The 20,996-nt window shown below is 42.1% G+C and overlaps 1 protein-coding gene across 1 annotated transcript; it reads right to left on the bottom strand.

Annotated features, from left to right (window-relative positions):
* Positions 1-712: 712 nt before the first annotated feature.
* Positions 713-20,761, bottom strand: MYL12B (myosin light chain 12B). The gene is made up of 4 exons (XM_081097769.1): positions 20,403-20,761; positions 9,032-9,230; positions 5,397-5,558; positions 713-1,141 (listed from the first exon to the last, which is right to left on the bottom strand). Exons 2-4 carry the CDS (start codon positions 9,213-9,215, stop codon positions 969-971), a joined length of 519 nt encoding a protein of 172 aa, XP_080953895.1. The 5' UTR covers positions 9,216-9,230; positions 20,403-20,761; the 3' UTR covers positions 713-968.
* Positions 20,762-20,996: the final 235 nt, after the last annotated feature.

The following is a 20,996-nucleotide window of genomic DNA, read 5'->3' as shown; positions in this document are numbered from 1 at the left end:
ATTTTCTGAAATTCTGTTCACATAATCAATTTCCAAAACAGATTTTAAATTTCAATAAACTACACAATTATGTTAGAAAGTAATGGAAACATCTTGACCCCCCAGGCATTTGGGGCTTTTCACAGAAACAGCACTCTATGCTATGGATTTAGGCATCCCAGGTTGGAATTCCAACTCTTACTTCCTAACAGTGACTCTGATCACTCAACTGCTCGGAGCTCAGTTCCCTCACCAGGAGTACGAGGCTAGTAGAAATCTATCTCACAAGGTTGTTGGGAAGATTCAATTAAAATCGTCTATGTGCAATACTTTACAACGGTAAAGGTTCTTTTTTTTTTCAGTTTTTCGCCTCATCTTCTTAGACTCTTAAGCTCAATGAAATGTTGAGTGTTTTCTCAGATACATTCTGTATTTATAATTTAGTAGTTTAAACATATGACTTCCTAGAAGTGTGAAAGAAAAAAAAAAAAGGCTAACTAGTTTTTATTGCATGGTATTAATTTGACCACTTAGCCACACTGGCAGGGCTATACTTAAAAAATCAGTTTAACCATGAAATCTAAAATACATAAAGTTGAAAATATGAAAATAGGACTACCCCCACCTATCATTTTTCATTATACTCCATTTGAGTCAGCATAATCTTTATTTCAAAATAGCATTTTTATTATATAAAAATGTAAAAATCCAGCAAAACTAGAAATACCAAATATATTTTCCTGGGCTTTCACATTGGTTGATTTTTATTTGCAAACTCTTTTTCAACACAATTTACAATCTTATCCCCATCTGCAGTCTGATTATACAAGTGCTAAGTGGCAGAAAAGTCTAGAATAAATACATAAAAAAAAAAGAGGCAAAGCTGTGAAACTAAGTTGCATGCAACAGGTCTGTGAGAATGGGGGAAAGTGTCGAGGAAATAAAACAGAGTAAGACAACGTAATTGGAAGGTGTTAGCTAAAGTTCTCTCAGTCATCTTTATCTTTAGCTCCATGTTTAAGGATGCGTGTGAACTCAATGTAATTGAAATTTCCCTTTTTGTCAATAGGTGCTTCTCTGTACAGCTCATCCACTTCCTCATCTGTAAACCGGTCTCCCATTGTTGTCAGCAGCTCCCTCAGGTAATCTTCCTGAATGGTGCCTGGAAGACATACAAGGAAGGGGGTCATGAATACTTCCTGGAACTTTAACGGTTAATTTCTACACTAGGTCAATCTTACAAAGTATTTCAGAATATACATATTTAAACGAAAAAAAATAGTGAACTAAGACATTATGTAACTATATCATTATGTTTTCCTATTACTTTTAGAGTTCTTTACAATATTATATTAAACTAGAGGCCCGGTGCACAAAAATTTGTGCACTCGGGGGGGAAGGGGGGGGTCCCTCAGCCTGGCCTGTGCCCTCTCGCAGTCTGGGACCCCTCGGGAGATAATGACCTGCTGGCTTAGGCCTGCTCCCAGGTGGCAGAGGGCAGGCCCAATCCCTAGGTGCAGCCCCTGGTCGGGCTCAGAGCAGGGCTGATTGGGGAGTTGGGGCGCTGCCCCCTGTCATGCACAGAGCAGGGCAGATCATGAGGTTGCGATGCCACTCCCAGTCATGCTCAGGGTAGGGCCGATTGGGGGTTGGGGCACCGCCCCCTGTCACACTCAAGGCAGGGTCGATGGGGAGGTTGCGACGCCACCCCCTGTCACGCACAGAGCAGGGCCAATCCAGGGGTTGGGGAGCTGCCCCCTGTCACTCACAGAGCAGGGTCCATCAGGGGGTTGAGGAGCTCCCCCCTGTCACTCAGAGAGTAGGGCCGAGAGGGGAGTTGGGGCACCGCCCTCTGTCACACACAGAGCAGGGCAGATCAGGGGGTTGGGGCGCCGCCCTCTATCACCCAAAGAGCAGGGCCGATCAGGGGGTTGGGACGCCACCACTCTCACACTCAGGGCAGGGCCAATGGGGAGGTTATGGCTCTACCCCATCACACACAGAGCAGGGCCCGTGGGAGGGGTGGGGGTTGTGGCGACGCCCTCTATCACCCACAGAGCAGGGCCAATCAGGGGGTTGGGTCGCCGCCACTCTCACACTCAGGGCAGGGCCGATGGGGAGGTTATGGCTCTACCCTGTCACACACAGAGCAGGGCCCGTGGGGGGGGGGGGGGAGGGGGTTGGGGCGCCGCACCCTGTCACAAACAGAGCCGCAGGGCGATCAGAGGTTGGGGCGCCTTCCCCGTCACGAACAGAGCAGGGCAGATAGGGAGGTTGTGGCTCCAACCCCTGTCACACACAGAGCCACAGGGCGATCAGGGGGTTTGGGCACTGCCCCCTGTCACGCTGATCCCGGTGCCGGGAGGCCTCGCGGCTCCACTGATCCCGGTGCTGGGAGGCATACTACCCTTTTACTATATAGGATAGAGGCCTGGTGCATGGGTGGGGCTGGCTGGTTTGCCCTGAAGGGTGTCCTGGATCAGGGTGGGGGTCCCCATTGGGGTGCCTGGCCAGCCTGGGTGAGGGGATGATGGCTGTTTGCAGCTGGTCACACACCATTCAGGGTGGGGGTCCCCACTGGGGTGCCTGGCCAGTCTGGGTGAGGGGCTGAGGGCTGTTTTCAGGCTGGCGGATGACGGAAGCTCCTAACCGCTCCTTTTTTTCTTTTTCTTTTTTAATTCTGGGCCAGCTTTAGCTCTGAGGCTCCAGCTCTTAGGCCTCCGCTGCTGAAAGTAGGTAATCGAAACAATGTATAACTCCAGCTCTGAGATCCCAGCTTGCTGAAAGCTGGTTTCTGGGGTTTCTTTTTTAGCTTCTATATTTGTTAAAATGTTTCAAACTGCAGGCTCAGAGGCCTGCAAGGCAGGCGGGGAACGTTGGTTTCCTCCGTCACTGAAGCAAGCAAGCCTCATGTTAGTTTCAAGCTGCCTGGCTGCCGGCCGCCATCCTGGCTTACAGTTAATTTGCATATCTCCCTGATTAGCCAATGGGAAGGGTAGCGGTCGTACGCCAATTACCATGTTTCTCTTTTATTAGACTAGCGGCCTGGTGCATGAATTCATGCACCAGTGGGGTTCCCTCGGCCTGGCATGCGGGATCAGGCCGAAACCGGCTCTCCAACATCCCCTGAGGGGATCGGATTTCGAGAGGGGGCAGGCCAGGCTGAGGGACTCCATTGGTGCATGATCGGGGCCGGGGAGGGATGAGGGAGGCTGGCCAGCTGGGGAGGGACCGTAGGAGAGGTCCAGGGTGCGTCTGGCCCGTCTTGCTCAGTCCCAATCAGCTGGACCCCAGCAGCAAGCTTACCTACTGGTCAGAGCATCTGTCCCCTGGTGGTCAGTGAATATCATAGCAACTGGTCAACTGTCTGCCCCCTGGTGGTCAGTGCACGTCATAGCGAGCAGTTGAGCAGCCTTAGCATATTAATAGCATATTATGCCTTGATTGGTTGAACAGTCGACCAGACAACCGGACACTTAACACATTTCGTACCGCTCAGTTTTCTCGTGTTTCGCACGCCATCTGTTAAGGATTGCTCATGAGTGTTCTCGTTTTTCACGCCCATGGAAAAAGGAGTGAATCTAGATACTTACGTAAATTTTGTTTGGTCCCTCTTCATAGAGGAAAATGTTATACGCAGTACCATACATTAAAAAAGTACTAAGAACTTTAATTGTTTAATTGTTTTTGTAAATAAAAATGTTATAATTATTGAAAAACAACACCTAAAGTGCATTATGATGATTTAAATAATGTGCAGTTTGCCCAAAAACGTGTGGTCCCTGGTGTATGTCTTAGAGATTTCTATGCGGTACGCAATGTGTTAGCATATTAGGCTTTTATTATATAGGATCATTTAAAAAGTTTAGTTAACAGATTAATGCATGAATGATGGTAAAGCTTTAACAGAAATGGGGAAGCAGGAATAGGGTGCAAGGTACATGAGAGGAGGTGATGTGGGTACTGAGTTAATGTAGGGTTAATATAGAAGACAAGACGAAAATGAAAGAAGTAATGAAAAGTGAATAGCTAGGCTTTACATACTTCAAAATAAGAAGGGGAAAACATCCTAAAATTTTAATAACTGAAGTTTGTTAACTCCAGTCATGTGCTGCTTAATGGATACATTCTGAGAAATGCATCATTAGGTTATTTCATTGTTATACGAACATCAGAGTGTACCTTCACAAACCTAGATGGTATAGCCTACTATACACCTAGTTATAGGTATAGCCTATTGCTCCAGGCTACAAGCCTGTACAAACAACATGAGATTAAACCAAGCACAAGATGAAATGATGCAATGAAGGGATGCAATAAACACGAGATGTAAGAGGCTGCTGCTGGTCTAACACACAGCATACTGCTTTACAGCAAACTTTTTTTCTTATAAGTAGAAATAGTACACTCTAAAATAACAATAAAAAGTGTAATATAGCCCTGGCCAGATAGCTTAATTGCTTAAAGCATCATCCTGATACAAGGTTGAAGGTTCAATCCCCAGTCAGGGCACATACAACAATTAACCAATGAATGCATAAATAAGTGGAACAATATATCAATATTTCTCTCTATATATAATCGATCAATAAAAATTTAAAAGTATAGTATAAGTAAATACATAAACTAGTAACAGTCATTCACTGTCATTATCAGTATTCTGTACTGTACATAATTGTATGTGCTATGCTTTTATACAACTGGCAGCGCAGGTTTGTATATACCAGGCTCATCACAAACACATGAGTAACGTGTGCACTATGATGTTAAAATGGCTATGACATCACTAGGGTGACAGGAATTTTTCAGCTCCATTATAATCTTGTGCGAACACCACTACTGTGCCATTGGTCATGATCGAAGCAGCTGTTATGTGGCACATGACTGTACACTTTCTGGTGTGATATATAGTCTCTTGAAGAAGTTGCTTTTATTGTTTCAGAACTACTATTTAACAGATATTCTCTTTGGCTTTCAGGAAGCTCAGATCCAAATTCAAAGAGTAACACCACCAATTGTGTAGTTTTATAACCTACATACATCCGTGTCCTAGCCATTCTCAGTTATACTGTCCCATTGTAATAATAGTTTCCCTTTATTCATTTTTAAAAATGTGTATTTTACTCATGTTTTTTTTCTTTTTTAAAAAATAAATATTTTTATTGATTTCAAAGAGGAAGGGAGAGGAAGAGACAGAAACATCAATGATGAGAGATCGGCTGCCTCCTGCACACCTCACACTGGGGATCGAACCCACAACCCGTGCATGTGCTCCGACCAAAAATCGAACCTTGACCTCCAGTTTCATAGGTCCACACTCAACCACCAACCCACGCCAGCTGGGCAACTAATATTTTTCATTTCCAAAAAAATGTTTCAAACAGTCTGGAATAAGGACATAAACAAAGAGCACCCACCAGTTGCTTCTTCATCAAAGCAAGCAAAAGCATTTCTGATGACATCTTCTGGATCTGTGCCATTTAACTTCTCACCAAACATTGTGAGGAACATGGTGAAATTTATGGGCCCTGGAGCCTCATTCATCATGGCGTCAAGGTATGCATCGGTTGGATTCTTCCCTATAAGAGTTCACATTATAACATTTAAGGACAAAGATCTAATTTCAACAAATAATTGCTGTTATTCTCCCCAAGACATTTTAAAAGGTATATCATCCTCACATGAAACTAATTTTTCGATTAATTGCATTAAGGCCATTTTAAAAGACAACTTATGACATCATAAAAAAATCTCTGATACACCATTATAAAAATGGGCTTAAGTTGAATGTTGCTCATTTATTGATATATATATATATTTTTAAATATATTTTATTGATTTTTTTACAGAGAGAAAGGGAGAGAGATAGAGAGTTAGAAACATCGATGAGAGAGAAACATCGATCAGCTGCCCAGGTACATGCCCTTGACTGGAGTCGAACCTGGGACCCCCCAGTCCGCAGGCTAACGCTCTATCCACTGAGCCAAACCAGTTTCGGCTGATATTTTCTATAACTTTTCTTTCACTATTTTAAACAAAACAAACACTTAAAACTATGGTCCAGGCAATGCCATGTTATTCATCTTGAATGTTGATAACATAAAAGGCCATCAGGGCATTTCAATACCAGTTATTAAAAAAAATCTAAATGTTCATATATCCCATTGTGGTATAGTTGCCCATGAATTGGTATGCTTTAAAAATTTTTTTTTTAATATATATTTTATTGATTTTTTACAGAGAGGAAGGGAGAGAGATAGAGAGCTAGAAATATCGATGAGAGAGAAACATCGATCAGCTGCCTCCTGCACATCTCCCACCGGGGACATGCCCGCAACCCAGGTACATGCCCCCGGCCGGAATCGAACCTGGGACCTTTCAGTCTGCAGGCCGACGCTCCATCCACTGAGCCAAACCGGTCTCGGCGGTATGCTTTAAAATTTTATTTGTTGGTGATTTAAGTGAAAACTATTAGGTTGGTTTAAAATTGGGAGATTATGATTATTTTGAACAATGTTACAAACCGTTTGATTGCCATACATACTGACAAATGCTGTTGATTCATGTCACTAAATTCATTCTTGTTTAATACTGTTCATATTGGAAATCTTAATCTTGGTTCCAACTGAGAGCACTCTCCCTCTTCTAGTGCAGTAATGAGGGAAGTGCCCTGACCCTTCTCTCAAAGTTGGGAGTAATTCCTCTGGAATGGCCACATATGGTAGGAGTAACAATGAATGAGAGGTCTGGAATAGTGGTTTGAATTTCAGTTCTGCCGCTGGCTGTGACCTGGGAGAAACTGGCAGGTGTCTAGGGTTTACTTTTTAAATCTGTAAAATGGACTGATTAAATCTGGTATCTAAAAGGTTCCTTCTAACATTAAGTTTGTATGATTCTCCATGAAAAGAACATCTGTAAGTTAGATATTCATATCTAAGGAGGCATCTCAATATTACATCCAAGTGCATTTAATGATAGTCAAATCTAGAATTATGGTTCATATGTAAAGTTTTAATCCTGGGAATCTGGGTAAAATTTAAATGCCAAGTTGGTATCTATCTTACTGCTTTACAATCTTCACTCATACCTACTCAACACACCAATATAAAGATTAGCCCGCCGAAACTGGTTTGGCTCAGTGGATAAAGCGTCGGCCTGCGGACTCAAGGGTCCCAGGTTCGATTCCGGTCAAGGGCATGTACCTGGGTTGCGGGCACATCCCCAGTGGGAGATGTGCAGGAGGCAGCTGATCGATGTTTCTCTCTCATTGATGTTTCTAACTCTCTATCTCTCTCCCTTCCTCTCTGTAAAAAATCAATAAAATATATTAAAAAAAAAAAGAAAGATTAGCCCAAAATTAATCTCTAGATTCATTGAATAAGTAGAAATAAAGAAAATGATCTACTTTTCTACCTTCATATTTAATCCAACTCTCTTGCAGCATTTTTTTTTTTTGAAAAAGTATAATCCAAAGGTGTCAAGAGAACATGGGTACAAAAAAGACACAGGGATTTATAATGAATTGGTTTAGGCTAAACACCTATGGACCCATTCAAGGCATACATTATAATTTGTTGATTTGAAATGTAAATACATGCCTTAAATGAATGGGCTCTCCAAAACAGAAGGCCCCAAGGTCAACTTCTTATACTACTGTCACTCATAAATTATGTGAGCACGTGCTCTGATCATGATATAGGCTTGAGTGTTCAATCTTTGTAATATAGCTAAGTCTCCCAATTTTCTTCAATGGGCGTCTTCAGTACTGACCTGCCCAGAGAGTACCTTTAGCTATTCTGAGTGGAAAACACTGGGATCCAACCTACCTGCAAGTCAACAAATTAAATCAGTATCTTGATTCTATTCTTACTCTAAATAAAGGAAATGTCACAAAATGTTAACACTGGTAAAAGATATACACATGTTCATTATATTTGTAGGCTTAAATTTTTCAAAATAATATGTTAGGAGAAAAAAATAAAAATAAGACAGAGGAACAAATTGCATTGTGGTAACTAAAAGAAAAAATATAACAACCTCTTTTTCTTTGCTCTCTGGCTAAGAGTCCAGCACAAGAACACTCCAGGGTGCAGAGCCTAACTGCAGGCCATCCCTGAGCTGCACCCTGTTCCCTGCCAGTCACTTTGGTCTATCAAGAAGCAGGCTTGTTATTCCTTTCTCCACATCTAAAAAATTAATGCTGACTGGGTGCACAACACAGAGGGGCTTTGGGCCTTCTTTTTAAGATCAAAACAAACAACAACAATATCATAGAAGGAATATTAAAAGAATACCCCTAATAAAAAAAATAATAAAGGGCAGTTTATGTTTACTTTTTTAAAATACATTTTTATTGACTTCAAAGAAGAAGGGAGAGGGGGAGAAAGAGAGAGAGAAACATCAATGATGAGAGAGAATCATGGGATCTGCTGCCTTCTGCACACCCCCTATTGGGGATCAAGCCTGCCACCCAGGCATGTGACCGGGAATCGAACTGTGACCTCCTGGTTCACAGGTCGACGCTCAACCACCGAGCTACATCTGCTGGGCTACTTTAAATCCTTTATCTTTACATTTTCTTTTTAGTTATAAAAAAAAATTATAAATAAAATTGTGAAAGTCCCCTTTCCTGTGTTCCCTTTTCCAGTAGCACTGCCCTTCCTCCTGATACTATCATTTATTATTGTTACTTCCTACCTATAAACTGCCCTCAACATTTATTCCTAACTGTGTTATATTATTAGTTACACATTTTGTTATAAATTCCAATATTTTGCCACCTAACCAACTCCTGGCTGTTCACCTAGTAGACTTATAGTATTTAGCTGAGAGGAACTGAGGCACACCTGGCCAAGTACCTGCCAGGTCCCCAACCCCACGGGCTTATCCTCTTATGACTGGCCAAACCCCAACATGGCACCTCCCACCCAGGCATTTCTTAATAGGCTTTGGAGAAAGGACAGGAATATTTGAACATGACACAAAAAATAATCCATAGAATGCTGAATTATTATTTTTTGAAAGCAGGCATATTAAGAATATAAAAGTCTACCTAGAGAAGCGAGCATATCATGCAAATCTTCCTTGTCAATGAAACCATCTCTGTTCTGATCAATCATGTTGAAGGCCTCTTTAAACTCCTGAATCTGCGACTGGTCGAACATGGCGAACACATTGGATGTTGCGCGCTGGGGGCGCTTCTTGGTGGTCTTGGTCTTTGCCTTTTTGCTCGACATGGTGGCTGCTTAATTCTAGAGTTAAAAAGAAAAAGCAAAAAAGAATGCATAAAACATAAAGCAAAAACAGAACTTATAATACCTAAAGTTAATGAGTAAAAATACCTTAATGTAGAATTATTACTTTATTTGAGTAGTAGTAAATAAATATTTCAGCTCTATTTCCAATGTGACAATTAAATGGCTAGGGGGAAAAAAAGCAGTTCTGAAGAAATTAAGAAACAATAGATATTATCGATGTAGCTCCCCCTAAAATTTCATTAGACCTATATTTATTAAGTGGGGAATTAATTTTAAAATATGTAACAACCTAGCATTTACTGAGTGCTTACTATGTGCCAAGCACTGTTATGAAGACATGGGGCTCCCCTAAAGAGAAAGGCTCTAAAGTTGATATCTTATTTTTACAAGGATTGTCTCATTTAATCCTCACAACAATCCTCCATTTTATTTATTTCCATTTCATTACCAATGTTGCATAACTTCTCTGAGCCTCAATATTTTCAAAACACGGTTTGAAAAGCAGGGAAGCCCACTCAATACTCTGTTTTACAGCAAAACACAGTATCTACTCCAGTGCACGTAAGAATTAAATGAGATAACATACACAAAGAAACTAGTATAGTCACTGTATGGAGCATGTTAAAAAGGCTATCTTTTAAAAAAAATCATCAAAACCTGTTCTTTAATCTTGCATCTCCTCTTGCTACCTTTTCATTTCCCATTTCCCTTGACAAAACTTTTAGATTAATACTCAACTATCCCCATTTTCTCATCTTCCCAATAACTCAATTCTCTGTAAAATGGTATTGGTAGTAGCCTCCAATACTCCACTGAAAGCCACCAATAATTTAAATGCCAAAAAGAATGAACACTTTTCATTCCATTTTTTATTTGTAATTTTAATTAACAAAATCCTGAGTCTGAATCTTAACTCCACCATTATTACCACATATAACCTCAGAAAACCCAAGGACACCAGAGTAATTTTTTGATCCAATGTTTATTCAATCTTCACAACTTCCCTATGAGATAGATACTACCTAGGTTAAAAAAAAAAAAAAAAGGGCCCTCGTGCAGTAAAGAATTTAATTTTGCCAAAAGAAAGGTTTGGCCTTTGTCCTTGGCTCCTGGGAAGTAATCTCTAAGCCCTTGAAATGCCACGCCTGATATCTGGAATCTTGGGTCACACTAGATTTCTAACAATGTGATTTACCATGGGGGTTTGGGGTTATGTGTTATCAGTTGACCTCTAGAGGGGTTGGAGACTGAGGTAAGCTATGCAGCAGTCAACCATATCTATGTGACAGAGCTCCAATAAAATCTATGGATATCAAGAATCAAGTGAGCTTCCCTGGTTGGCAATACTCCATGCAGACTGTCTCACCTTGCTGTCAGAAGTCAATACTGTCCATGAGAGAGGACAATTGGAAGATCTGCATTTAGAAGACTCCTGGACTCTGCTCCATGTGTCTCTTCCCTTGGATAATTTTAATCTGAATCCTTTTATTGTACCAAACCATGGGTATAACAGCTTTCAGTGAGTTCTGTGAATCCTAGCAAATTATTGAACCTGAGGGTTATCCTGGAAACCCACACTTGCCATTGGGGTCAGAAATAAGGGTGGTCTTGGGGACTGTTCTTTAACTCCGCAGCCACATAGTCAAAGCAGATGACTAGCTGGGGCAGTGGCTGAGCAAGGGAATTTTGGACCTGGGTCTCTAGGACTTCTAGTCTTGAACTTTTAACCTACTTGTTTCCTTCTCTTTTTTCCATCTATAAAATACCCCACTTGGGTGTTCTGAAGCTTGGCTCAATGGTGTAGCTTTGAACAGAGCAGATACAGGCTCAATGTAGTAACACCATCATTTCTTAAAAAAAAAAAAAAAAGTATTTTTTTCCTCTGTACTTCATTTAAAAACAGTACATTTATACATGTATATAATACCTATAAAAACTACATATAGACACATAAAATGAAAAATGTGAGACAAAGTTGTAGCAAAACAATCAATCCGAAGAGAATTCTGGCCCCCAAAGAAACTACTATCCTTGATCTCCTTATCTACTGAGAGAAGTAGGCTTTCTCCACTTTCTCACTTCCCACTAACTTTCCACCCACCACAATCTGGCTTTCTTTTCTCTACTGCAACTACTTTCAAATTACCAAATCCAGTCTAAATCTCCTTGGACCACTCTGCTATATTTGATACCATTTTATTCCTCTTTTCTTCAAAGCCCCCAAAATTCTTGGTCTTAGTGTCACAGTCACAGTAGAAATGAACTGTCCCAATGGAAAGAGACTGCAAGGTTCCCAACCTTGAAGACCTTACACTCTAGTGAGGAAGGCTCCTAAACATTATATTGGAAAGACTGATTTATGTAAAATGCTGTATTTGACTTGGTGTGACCCACATAATCTCTCTGTTGTATGGCTGGTCCATTTTCTTGTTAAGCCTTTATCTCCTCCACTCACCTATATTAAATATTCATGTATTCTAGCAGTCATGACTTCGCTTTGCTTGGATGATCTCATTGACTCTCACTGTTCTGACAACACCTATGTTTCCCAAGTCTGTTATCTCCAGGCCTGACCTGTCCTTGAGTTACAAACTCAAATACCCAATTGCTCGCGAAAGGTATCCATTTGAATATCCCAGTCACTAATAACCAATGTGCTGAAGACTGACTTATCCCCGCCTTCCTAAACTTTCTCATCCTTTTGTTTTCTCTTAGTTAATGGCACCATCACTTACCCACTGACCAAACCAGAAATCTAGGAGTCACCGTGACTCATCTTTATGCCTGATGAATCAAGCCTTGCCTCTTAAATATTTCTCAGATTTGTTTATCTTCCTCATCCCTCAGCTGGGCCCCATCATCTCTCTGTGCATTTCTATAGCCAACTAACCAATATCCTTGCTTCTTAGTCCCCTCTAAACTACCCTTTATATTCCAGCCAGAGGTGTCTAAAACATAATTATGACATCACCATTCCCCCTTTAAAAATCTTCTTTGGCTTTCTACTGCCTCATAGGACAAAGTATACATTCTTAAGCATGGCGTACCAGATCCTCCTGTCTCTAGAATGACCTTTCCAGCCTCATCTCTAGACCTCTGCTTTGTACTTTTCCTTCAGCAATACCACACTGCTTGTTTGGGCCCAAGGCACCACGCAGTTTCTTGTGTACTGTGTACTTTTGCTCTTGCTATATTTCTAGTCCAAAATGCTTTAAGACCAGAGAGAGAATTAAAGGCCTACTCAACTAATGGCTACTACCATTTATTGAGTGACTCATGTGCTAAGCAAATTATATGCATTAAATTTAACATGCCTGCTTTACAAATGAAAAAACTAAAGATCAAAGATATTAAATAACTTGCCAGAGGTCACCTACTGGCAAGCTAGGAGTCAAACCTCCTTTACTCAAGGTTATTTCTACCTCTATATTTTCTCTGTATTAAATGTTCTTCTAATATTTTGAGTTTATCACATTAAAAAAAAATCTTTCAATACTACCAGTATAATCCAACACTGATTTCTGAGCAGCTACTTTCCTCCAAACTCAGATCCTAGACAAACTGAGTTTTCAAATAAATGAAAACTATATGGGGAAACCAATGTACAGAATACAACTGCATTGTGGAATGGTAAGAGAATAAAATATAAATGACACTCCGGAATTGTGCAGTGTAGCAGCCCTAGTTTGGGTTTAACCAAGTGGCAGTACTTCCTATCAGCCATAGTCTTGGCTTGACATGATAGGTAAAGGCTTGAAACCTTTACCTAGGACAGTCAAATTAATGTTTAATCTATAAATGTAAAGAAAAAACAACCAAACCTTACCCTTAAACTATAGTTACAGAAAATAATATTCATATATAACATAGCACATAATGTAATGAATAACCCTCAATAGCAGGAAAGAATTCTTACTTCCTCTTCAAATTTTTAATTATTTTTGGTAAATTTCCAATATGAAGTGAACTTAAGGTACTAAGTAGTGTTCACAGAGGTTACAAGAAGGGCAGGCATATAAAAAAACTGATATTATAGGTGGCTGTGGCGTCAACATCTATAATAATAAAAGCATACTATGCTAATTAGACCTGACGACCTTCTGGACAAAGCTGAGGCTTCGAGGGAAGCCCGGGTCCTGTGTGCCCGAGGGAAGCCGGTGCTGGCAGCCAGGGGAAGGAAGGCCTACTATTCCAAGAATTCGTGCATTGGGCCTCTAATATTCAAATAACCAAATATTTGCAAAATCACCTGCAATACTAATGTGCAAATCAAAACATGGGCACCATAATCATTAATAAGCGGAAGCTGCTTGTGAACATCATTCAGCCTATATAGCTTTATGGGAAGCCTGCGAATATGGTGATGGGGTATATTCTGTCAGCAATTATGAATTCCTTGACATTTTTTTAAGGCTTCTTCAAGTATCTTAAATTAGCTAATTGCTGCCACCATATGGCAAGTAAATATGGCTCTCACAGTAGTTAACCTTCTGCTTTCAATCTTTTTTAAAGTATATTTTATTGATTTTTTACAGAGAGGAAGGGAGAGGGACAGAGAGTTAGAAACATCAATGAGAGAGAAACATCCATCAGTTGCCTCCTGCACACCCCCTACTGGGGATGTGTATTCAACCAAGGTACATGCCGTTGACCGGAATCGAACCTGGGACCCGTCAGTCCTCAGGCCTATGCTCTATCCACTGAGCCAAACCAGTTAGGGCTGCTTTCAATCTTGACGGTACATTAAAATCACCCTGGAAGTTTAGAAAAACTGGTGCCTAGGTCCTACTCTAGTTAAACTGAAACTGAATATCTATGGGCAGGGCCCAGGAATCTGAAGTATGGTAGCAATCATCTCAGGTAGAAACTGTAGTTTAACTTTAACCCTGCTGTTTGGCTTCTGTACTTATTTGCTTTGTTTAACAATAGAAAAGTTATTCTGATTTCCTGAATTATATAAATCAACCCATTCGATTAAATACCCTATTGATTGTAATGTGAAATCCCATTTGTGTGGTCATACTGGTCTTAGAAAGCACATTTTCCTTTACCTGGGAAGGACAGCACGATTATCCCAAGGTCAGAGGGCTCCAGTTAACGTGTCCCTGTGGACTCAGTGTTCCGGAGACCCAAAAACTGTGATTTAGATAACATGCTTCAGTCTGACCAGGTTCCTCATTCCAGACCCGAGGGCTCTAGATAATGTGTTTCTGTCAATTCAGTGATCCAGAGACCCAAAACTATAATTTAGATAACATGCTGCTTCTGCTTCTATAAACTGCTTTTTTGCAAACAGGTTCCTCATTCCAAACCTTGGGATGTAATCAATACCTTTGTGATCTTTGCCTATATAAGTCTGGTTTTGTGACCATCTTATTACCATGAGATTTGGGAGAGCAAGATGCCCCCTCATAGTCCCGGATTGCAATAAATGTGACTCTTTAATTTGACTTCTTGAGGCGTCCTTCTGTGATTCGCGGGGTATATTACAACAATCGGTATTTTAAAAAAATGTACCAGGTAATTCCAATGTACTTTGAAGGTATTGGCTGATTGTGTATTTAGTTCCCTTTAGTTTTTAAAATTTGGTCATTATGGTTTAATAGTGATGCTGGAGAACTGAATTCTAATTCGTTCTGTCATTTTCAATTTGTATGGCCTTCAGTTATTTTAGCTTTCCTGGTTCTCTCTCTCTCTCTCTTTTTTTTTTAATCTATAAAATAAAAGGTAGATCAGAAGTCACAAACTGGCAGTTACCAAAATATATGCAGTCTATAGAAAGTTCATTTATTACCCCCAAGTATAACCTTTTAAATGCCTTTTTAAATTACTGAATTCATTTTAAAAACCTGAATATTTTACTTTAATAAAAACAAATTTCAGACATCTTGGAAAACTATATGATGATAGTAATCACTTGACCAGCATTCCCAAATTCCTGTCGATAATGAGTGTTCAGTGAGCAATTCCGACTATTCCCTTATTTTCCTGACACGGTCAGTATTTGTTTATGTTACTGCCTGTACTGAGTTGAACTTGTTCCCTGACTATGGTGGTAGCCAGGATCCAAAATGGCCCTCAACATTTCCTCATGTCCTTGTGTAGTCCCCTCCAACAATAAAAAAGATTGTTGGCCTGTGAAACGGTAAGGGAGGTGAAATAACCTTCCTTCTACCCTTCTGAGTTCTTCCTGACACCACTGTAATAATAGACTAATAAGAGAAAAACAAAGAAGTTTATTAACATGTATACCTCATGTATACATGGGAGATATCCAGGGAAAAAACTATTATCAAAGGTGGCTTAGAATTCAGGCTTAAATATCATCTTCAGCTGATGACAAAAGAAGAAAGATATGTGAGGGGTAGATGCTAGTTATGGAAGGTTACCAGGAAAAGCAAAGCAAACAAGAGTAAGGATTGTCATGTAGACTTAAATCAGGGCCTTCTTTACCGATAAGAGTCTAAAGTTAGCTACAGAGAGTAATCTTTGTCCTTCCTGGTAGAGAGGGAAGGAAACCTTTGTAAATTTATGTCCTGCTTTTATGCCTTGTTCGGCTTCTTCTAAACTGCCTTCAGCTCAAAATAGTACTTATGCCCAAGTGGCATATTTTGAAATGACATATCCTGCTACCCTTCATAACCAATGGGATATTGCAAAAATAATAGTGTGACTTTGTCATAGCAGGCATTGCAGCTTTTGCCTTGCTCTCTTTTGGATCACAATCTGGGAGAAACCAGCACCAGGTTATTAGGGTAGTATGCAACCCTAAGGAAAGGTCCATGTGGCAGGGAACTGAGGCCTCCTGTCAATAGTCAGGATCACCTTGCCAGTCATGTGAATCAGCCATCTTGGAGGTTGATCTTTCTTCAAGACTGCAAACCCAGCTGGCATCTGGGCTGCAACCTCATGAGGTCCTGAGCCAGAACCACCCAGTTAAGCTGCCCTGGAATTCCTGACCCTCAGAAACTGTTTATTGTTTTTTTTAAGGTGCTAAGTTTTGGAGTAATTTGTTATATAGCAATAGAAAACTAATGAAGCCATTGTGTTTCCTTTGTCTCTTTAATATTAAAACAGGTCATACCTTTTGTCAGAATTATAACCACAGAATTTTCAAAAGTTCAAAGGGGCCACAATCAAGTTTGCACTAGTTAGGGAATTTTCTATTTCTGGTTAGAAAATGTCAATTCCTTCTATTCAATTTCTCTCCAACTTCTGTTGATTCCTCTTTTAACTGCAACAGAGTCACCCTTTCTTCAACATTCCTATCACCACTCTCCTGTTCTTCTTGCTGATTCCTATGCTGATTTGCTTGCTAGTGCCTGCCTCCTAATTGGAATTTCCTTTAGGGCAGTCCTTGAATGACTTTGCTTTTAAAGTACTGGTTGAAAAACTGGTAGCACAAAGTTACTACTCAAAAATGAGGTTATTAAAGAGGGAAGAGGAACTGGTTTTGTGAGCAAAGGGATGATAAAAAGTTCATGTTTTGGCCAAGTTGCAGCAGGATGCTTAAGAGGTCTCCTCCGGCAAAGCCAACTTCTGAACAAAGGCACAGGGTGAGACTGAGAATGGATGAACACGAAAAAGCAGAGCAGCAGTTCTTGGGCTGAAACCTAAGATCATTTCTGATTCAACTGTCATCTTCACCAAGGTCTATTTTTATAAATTTCTTACAGATTCCCAAGGTCATTATCATAGTTCAGACTAATGTTTGTGCTAACTGGATACATGAGCAACAGTATGAAAACAGTAATCCTAAAAAAAATTTAGTACTTAAGTTAAAATACCCCACAAAATTTACCTCATATATTTAACTAGAGGCCTGGTGCACGAATTTGTGCACCAGTGGTTTCCCTCAGCCTGTCCTGTGAATCGGGCCTAAACCCGTTCTCTGACATCCCCCAAGGGGTCCTGGATTGCGAGAAGGTGCAGGCCAGGCTGAGGGACCCCACTGGTGCATGATCGGGGCCAGGGAGGGACACGGGAGGTTGGTCAGTTGGGGAGGGACCGCGGGAGGGCTCCAGGGCATGTCCAGCCTGTCTGGGTCAGTCCTGATCTGCTGGACCCCAGCAGCAAGCTAACTTACAGGTTGGAGCATCTGCCCCCTGGTGGTCAGTGCACTTCATAGTGAGAAGTTGAGCAGCCTTAGCATATCATTAGCATATTACACTTTGGTTGACCAGACCCCACACTTAGCATATTAGGCTTTTATTATATAGGATATATAGGATGACATGGCTGTATATTTAGGCAAAAATGTAATCAATTCAATAAATTATATCTTTTTTCCCCAAGAGCTTTACTCAATTTTTACATCTTTTTTCTTAGTACCAGTTAAATTTTCCTTGTAATACATGGTTAAATTTTAATATTTAGCACATGCTGTCATTTATTTTTATTTTTATCCTCACCCGAGGATAGGTTTTTTGCTTGTGTTTTAAATTTTAGAGAGAGAGGAAGGGAGAGAGAGGGAGAAACATTTATGTGTTGCCTCCTGTACGTGCCCCAACTGCGGATGGAACCTGCATAGGTATGTGCCTTGACTGGGAATCAAACCCGCAACCTTTTAGTGTACAGAACAATGCTCCAATGAATTGAGTCACCTGGCCACAATAATGCTCTCATTTCTTCATTATGCATTTTATGATCATCCCAGTTGGCAGTAAACTTTCCATCCTTTGAGCTCCTATATAATTTTGTTTTATTACAATAAAATTTATATATGATGAAATGCACAGATTTTAAAATAAGTTTTGGAAAATGTGTATACTCATGTAACCACCACCCTAATCAAGTAACAAATATTAACATCACTCCAGAAAGTTCCCTCGAAGTCAATCATCCTCTCTCATGGGCAACGATCTCTCAAATTTCACCATAGATTCATTTTGTCTTCAAATTCTTATAAATGGAATTATACAGTGTACATTCTACGTGCCTGACTTCTTTCACTCAATGTAATGTTTTTGAGATTTGCCTACCAGTGGTTCATTCTTGTTTTTACTGCCTAGTAATATTCCATTGCCATGCCATTTACATATACATTTTTATGACATTTAGCCTTCCTACCTTGGACTGTAGGTCTAGTAGAGTGACTTACACATGGCAGGTGCTCAATAAATACTAGTTACGTGAACACATAAACATGCTTCCTTCCTATCACAAATAGAGTTACATATACAGACGCATATTATAAGGTAGGACCTGGATCTGACTCCCAAAACAAGGCTTTTCTCTATGGTCTACCCATGGTTTAGCATAAACTCCACTGAACCTTTCCTGCAGAGATCCTTACCAAAATTACCAGCTACCGTTATTTTATACCTGGAAGAAACAGTACTAATAGTAGCCAATAATCAAGTGATAAACATGTGCTAGGCACTGGTCTAAGCATTTTACGTGCTAACATATTTAATCCTCACAACAACTTACGATATAGGTGAAACTATTATCCCCCCTTCTTAGATGAGAAAAACAGGGCAAAAATAATAATCAATTTGCCTATGGCCATGCAGCTAGAAAAAGGTAGAGCTTAGATCTAGGATCTATCCTCAGGAAGTCTAGCTCCAGAGCTTGTATCACTAGTCCATAATATCCTGCATATAGGCAACTGAAATTCTCCACCATGAAAATATACATAGCCAGATGGTGGTAAGCAACGCCGCCACACTGCTCAAGCATGACATGAGGAAGATCCCAAAGTTGGTGGCAATGAAAACCATTCCTAGACATCTGGTGTCTGGATCTTGGGAGAGGGATAACCAGACTCATGTAGGGGTCCAAGTCCTCTTATCTTTCTAACCCCTACAGCCCTGACCTGAGGATTGTCCTTCCTTCAAAGTCCCAGTTCATCTTATCTAAATTGGTCCTACTGAAACATAAATGAATGTTGACTCTGCCATTGTAGAAGTTGTTTCATTCAACAGAGCCTGAACAAACACAAACTTATATACTTGTTATGAAGTCCAGGAGGGTCCACCTAATGCTTACAGAGGAAATGGGTGGCATCCTGTGAATCCCTCAAATGATCTTAGGCAAGTTATCTCTCTTCTCCTGGTTTGTTTCCTCAATTATAAAATGAAAGATAATCTGTAAAGTTCTTTTGAATTCTAAAATGCTTTTCTTACCAAAGGACCAACGCAATTTCATCTTAAACAAAGGCGGCCAAACTAATCTCTAAACACCCTTTCTTCGTATTACTTCCTTGATGAAGAATCCAAAATGACTCCCTAATGCCTCTTACATAATCTTTTATTTTTCCTCAAGTATTCAAGGCACCCATAAAAAGGCCACGTTTACCTACCCATCCACCACCCTTATTTCCAACTGTTCCTCGTTATAGTTCTGTTCCATTCAGGCTAGCCTTCCCACCATCTCCTTTCCGCTCGACACAAATTCCCCCTTCGGTGCTTCTGGTCTTGTTCCCTCCTACCACAGACCCAGCCAGGAAATACTAAATCCTCCCTTCTGGGGCTGACTCCAAGGCTTTCAACGAGGTCACAATTCAATTGAAATCCTTCCTGATTTTTATTTATCCTTTTCTCCAATCAACACGAATGCACAAAATCTTCGCAAGATGCAAGATGCAGTGAGACACCGCCTATGCACATCATGACATTTGAGCCTATTAACCACGCACCCAGAGTTAAGATTCTCCTTGGACGTTTCACCCAAGGCAAGAACCAAGCATCAGGAGAGTCCTGAACCCCCAGAGCATCAAGCCCTGTGTGCGGTACAGAACAGGGGCTCCGCACCCGAATCCACGGACTGGGCTCGCGGGGCCGGGGGCGGGGGCGGGGGCGGGGGCAGGGGCAGGGGCGGGGGCAGGGGCAGGGGCAGCGGCGGGGGCAGGGGCAGGCAGCCCGGCGGCAGGGCGGTCGCGGGCACCAGGTGTGTGATGTCATCCTGGGTGACGCAGGCCGGGAGCCCGGCCGCCTCTTCCAGCCGGGCCGTTCCCCAGGCCGCTTCACCCGCCGGGAGCTTCCGTTCAGGCCGGGCCGGGCGGTGGCTAGGGCCTCCGCGCCCACCCTGACAGCTCCCACCGCCCCGGCCCTCGCCCCCCATCCCCTCCCCTCCCGGTCGGAGTCTGACCCCGGCGTGTGGCGGGAGGGAGAGGGGGGCTAATGGGGCCCAAGGGTGTCGCGCGCGGGGGCAAGCGCCACTCACCGCCGCCAGACACCAGAACGCGGGCTGTCCTGCACAAGACGACGGGCGACTACGACGATCGCGGGGCTGTGGCGCGACAGAGGCGGCACCCGGCACTTCCTGCCTCGGGAGGCGGACCGGAAGGTGCACCGGAAGGCGCGGCGGGAACCAACTCGGGAAGGGGGTGGGGGTGTGCGGCGCGGTTCGCAGTCAGGCTGAGCGAAGCCCGCCGCGGCCACCGGGAGCGGGGCTGGCGGATGAGCACGGCCGGGGTTTTTGCTGGCTTCCTCCGCGCGGCCGGTGCGTGCGGGCCGGGGCGGGTGCAGTCCCGCCGCCGTCTCGCGCCCCCCACGCCGCCGCGGGTTCCCGCGCCCTTCCGCATTCCGCGGGCGCCGGGTGGGGCCTGGAATTTGACCCGGGCGGGGCGGGCGCAGCCCCTCAGGGTTAGGGGTTCCCGGGCGTCGGAAACCGCCCACCCGGGGCTGCCAGAGTCAACGAATGAAAGCGCAGCGGGTCTAGTTAAATCTGAACTTCAGGTAAAACAAGTAATTTTTTAGGTGTGTCCCACGGAACACTGGGGAAGGGAAAGGGGCGCGGACTCCTGCAAACCTTTTA

The sequence above is a fragment of the Myotis nattereri genome (assembly GCF_964212035.1).
Source record: "Myotis nattereri genome assembly, chromosome: 8".
In the NCBI taxonomy this organism is placed as follows: domain Eukaryota; kingdom Metazoa; phylum Chordata; class Mammalia; order Chiroptera; family Vespertilionidae; genus Myotis; species Myotis nattereri.
Note: the sequence above shows the minus strand (reverse complement) of the source record. Positions and strands in the feature narration are given on the sequence as shown.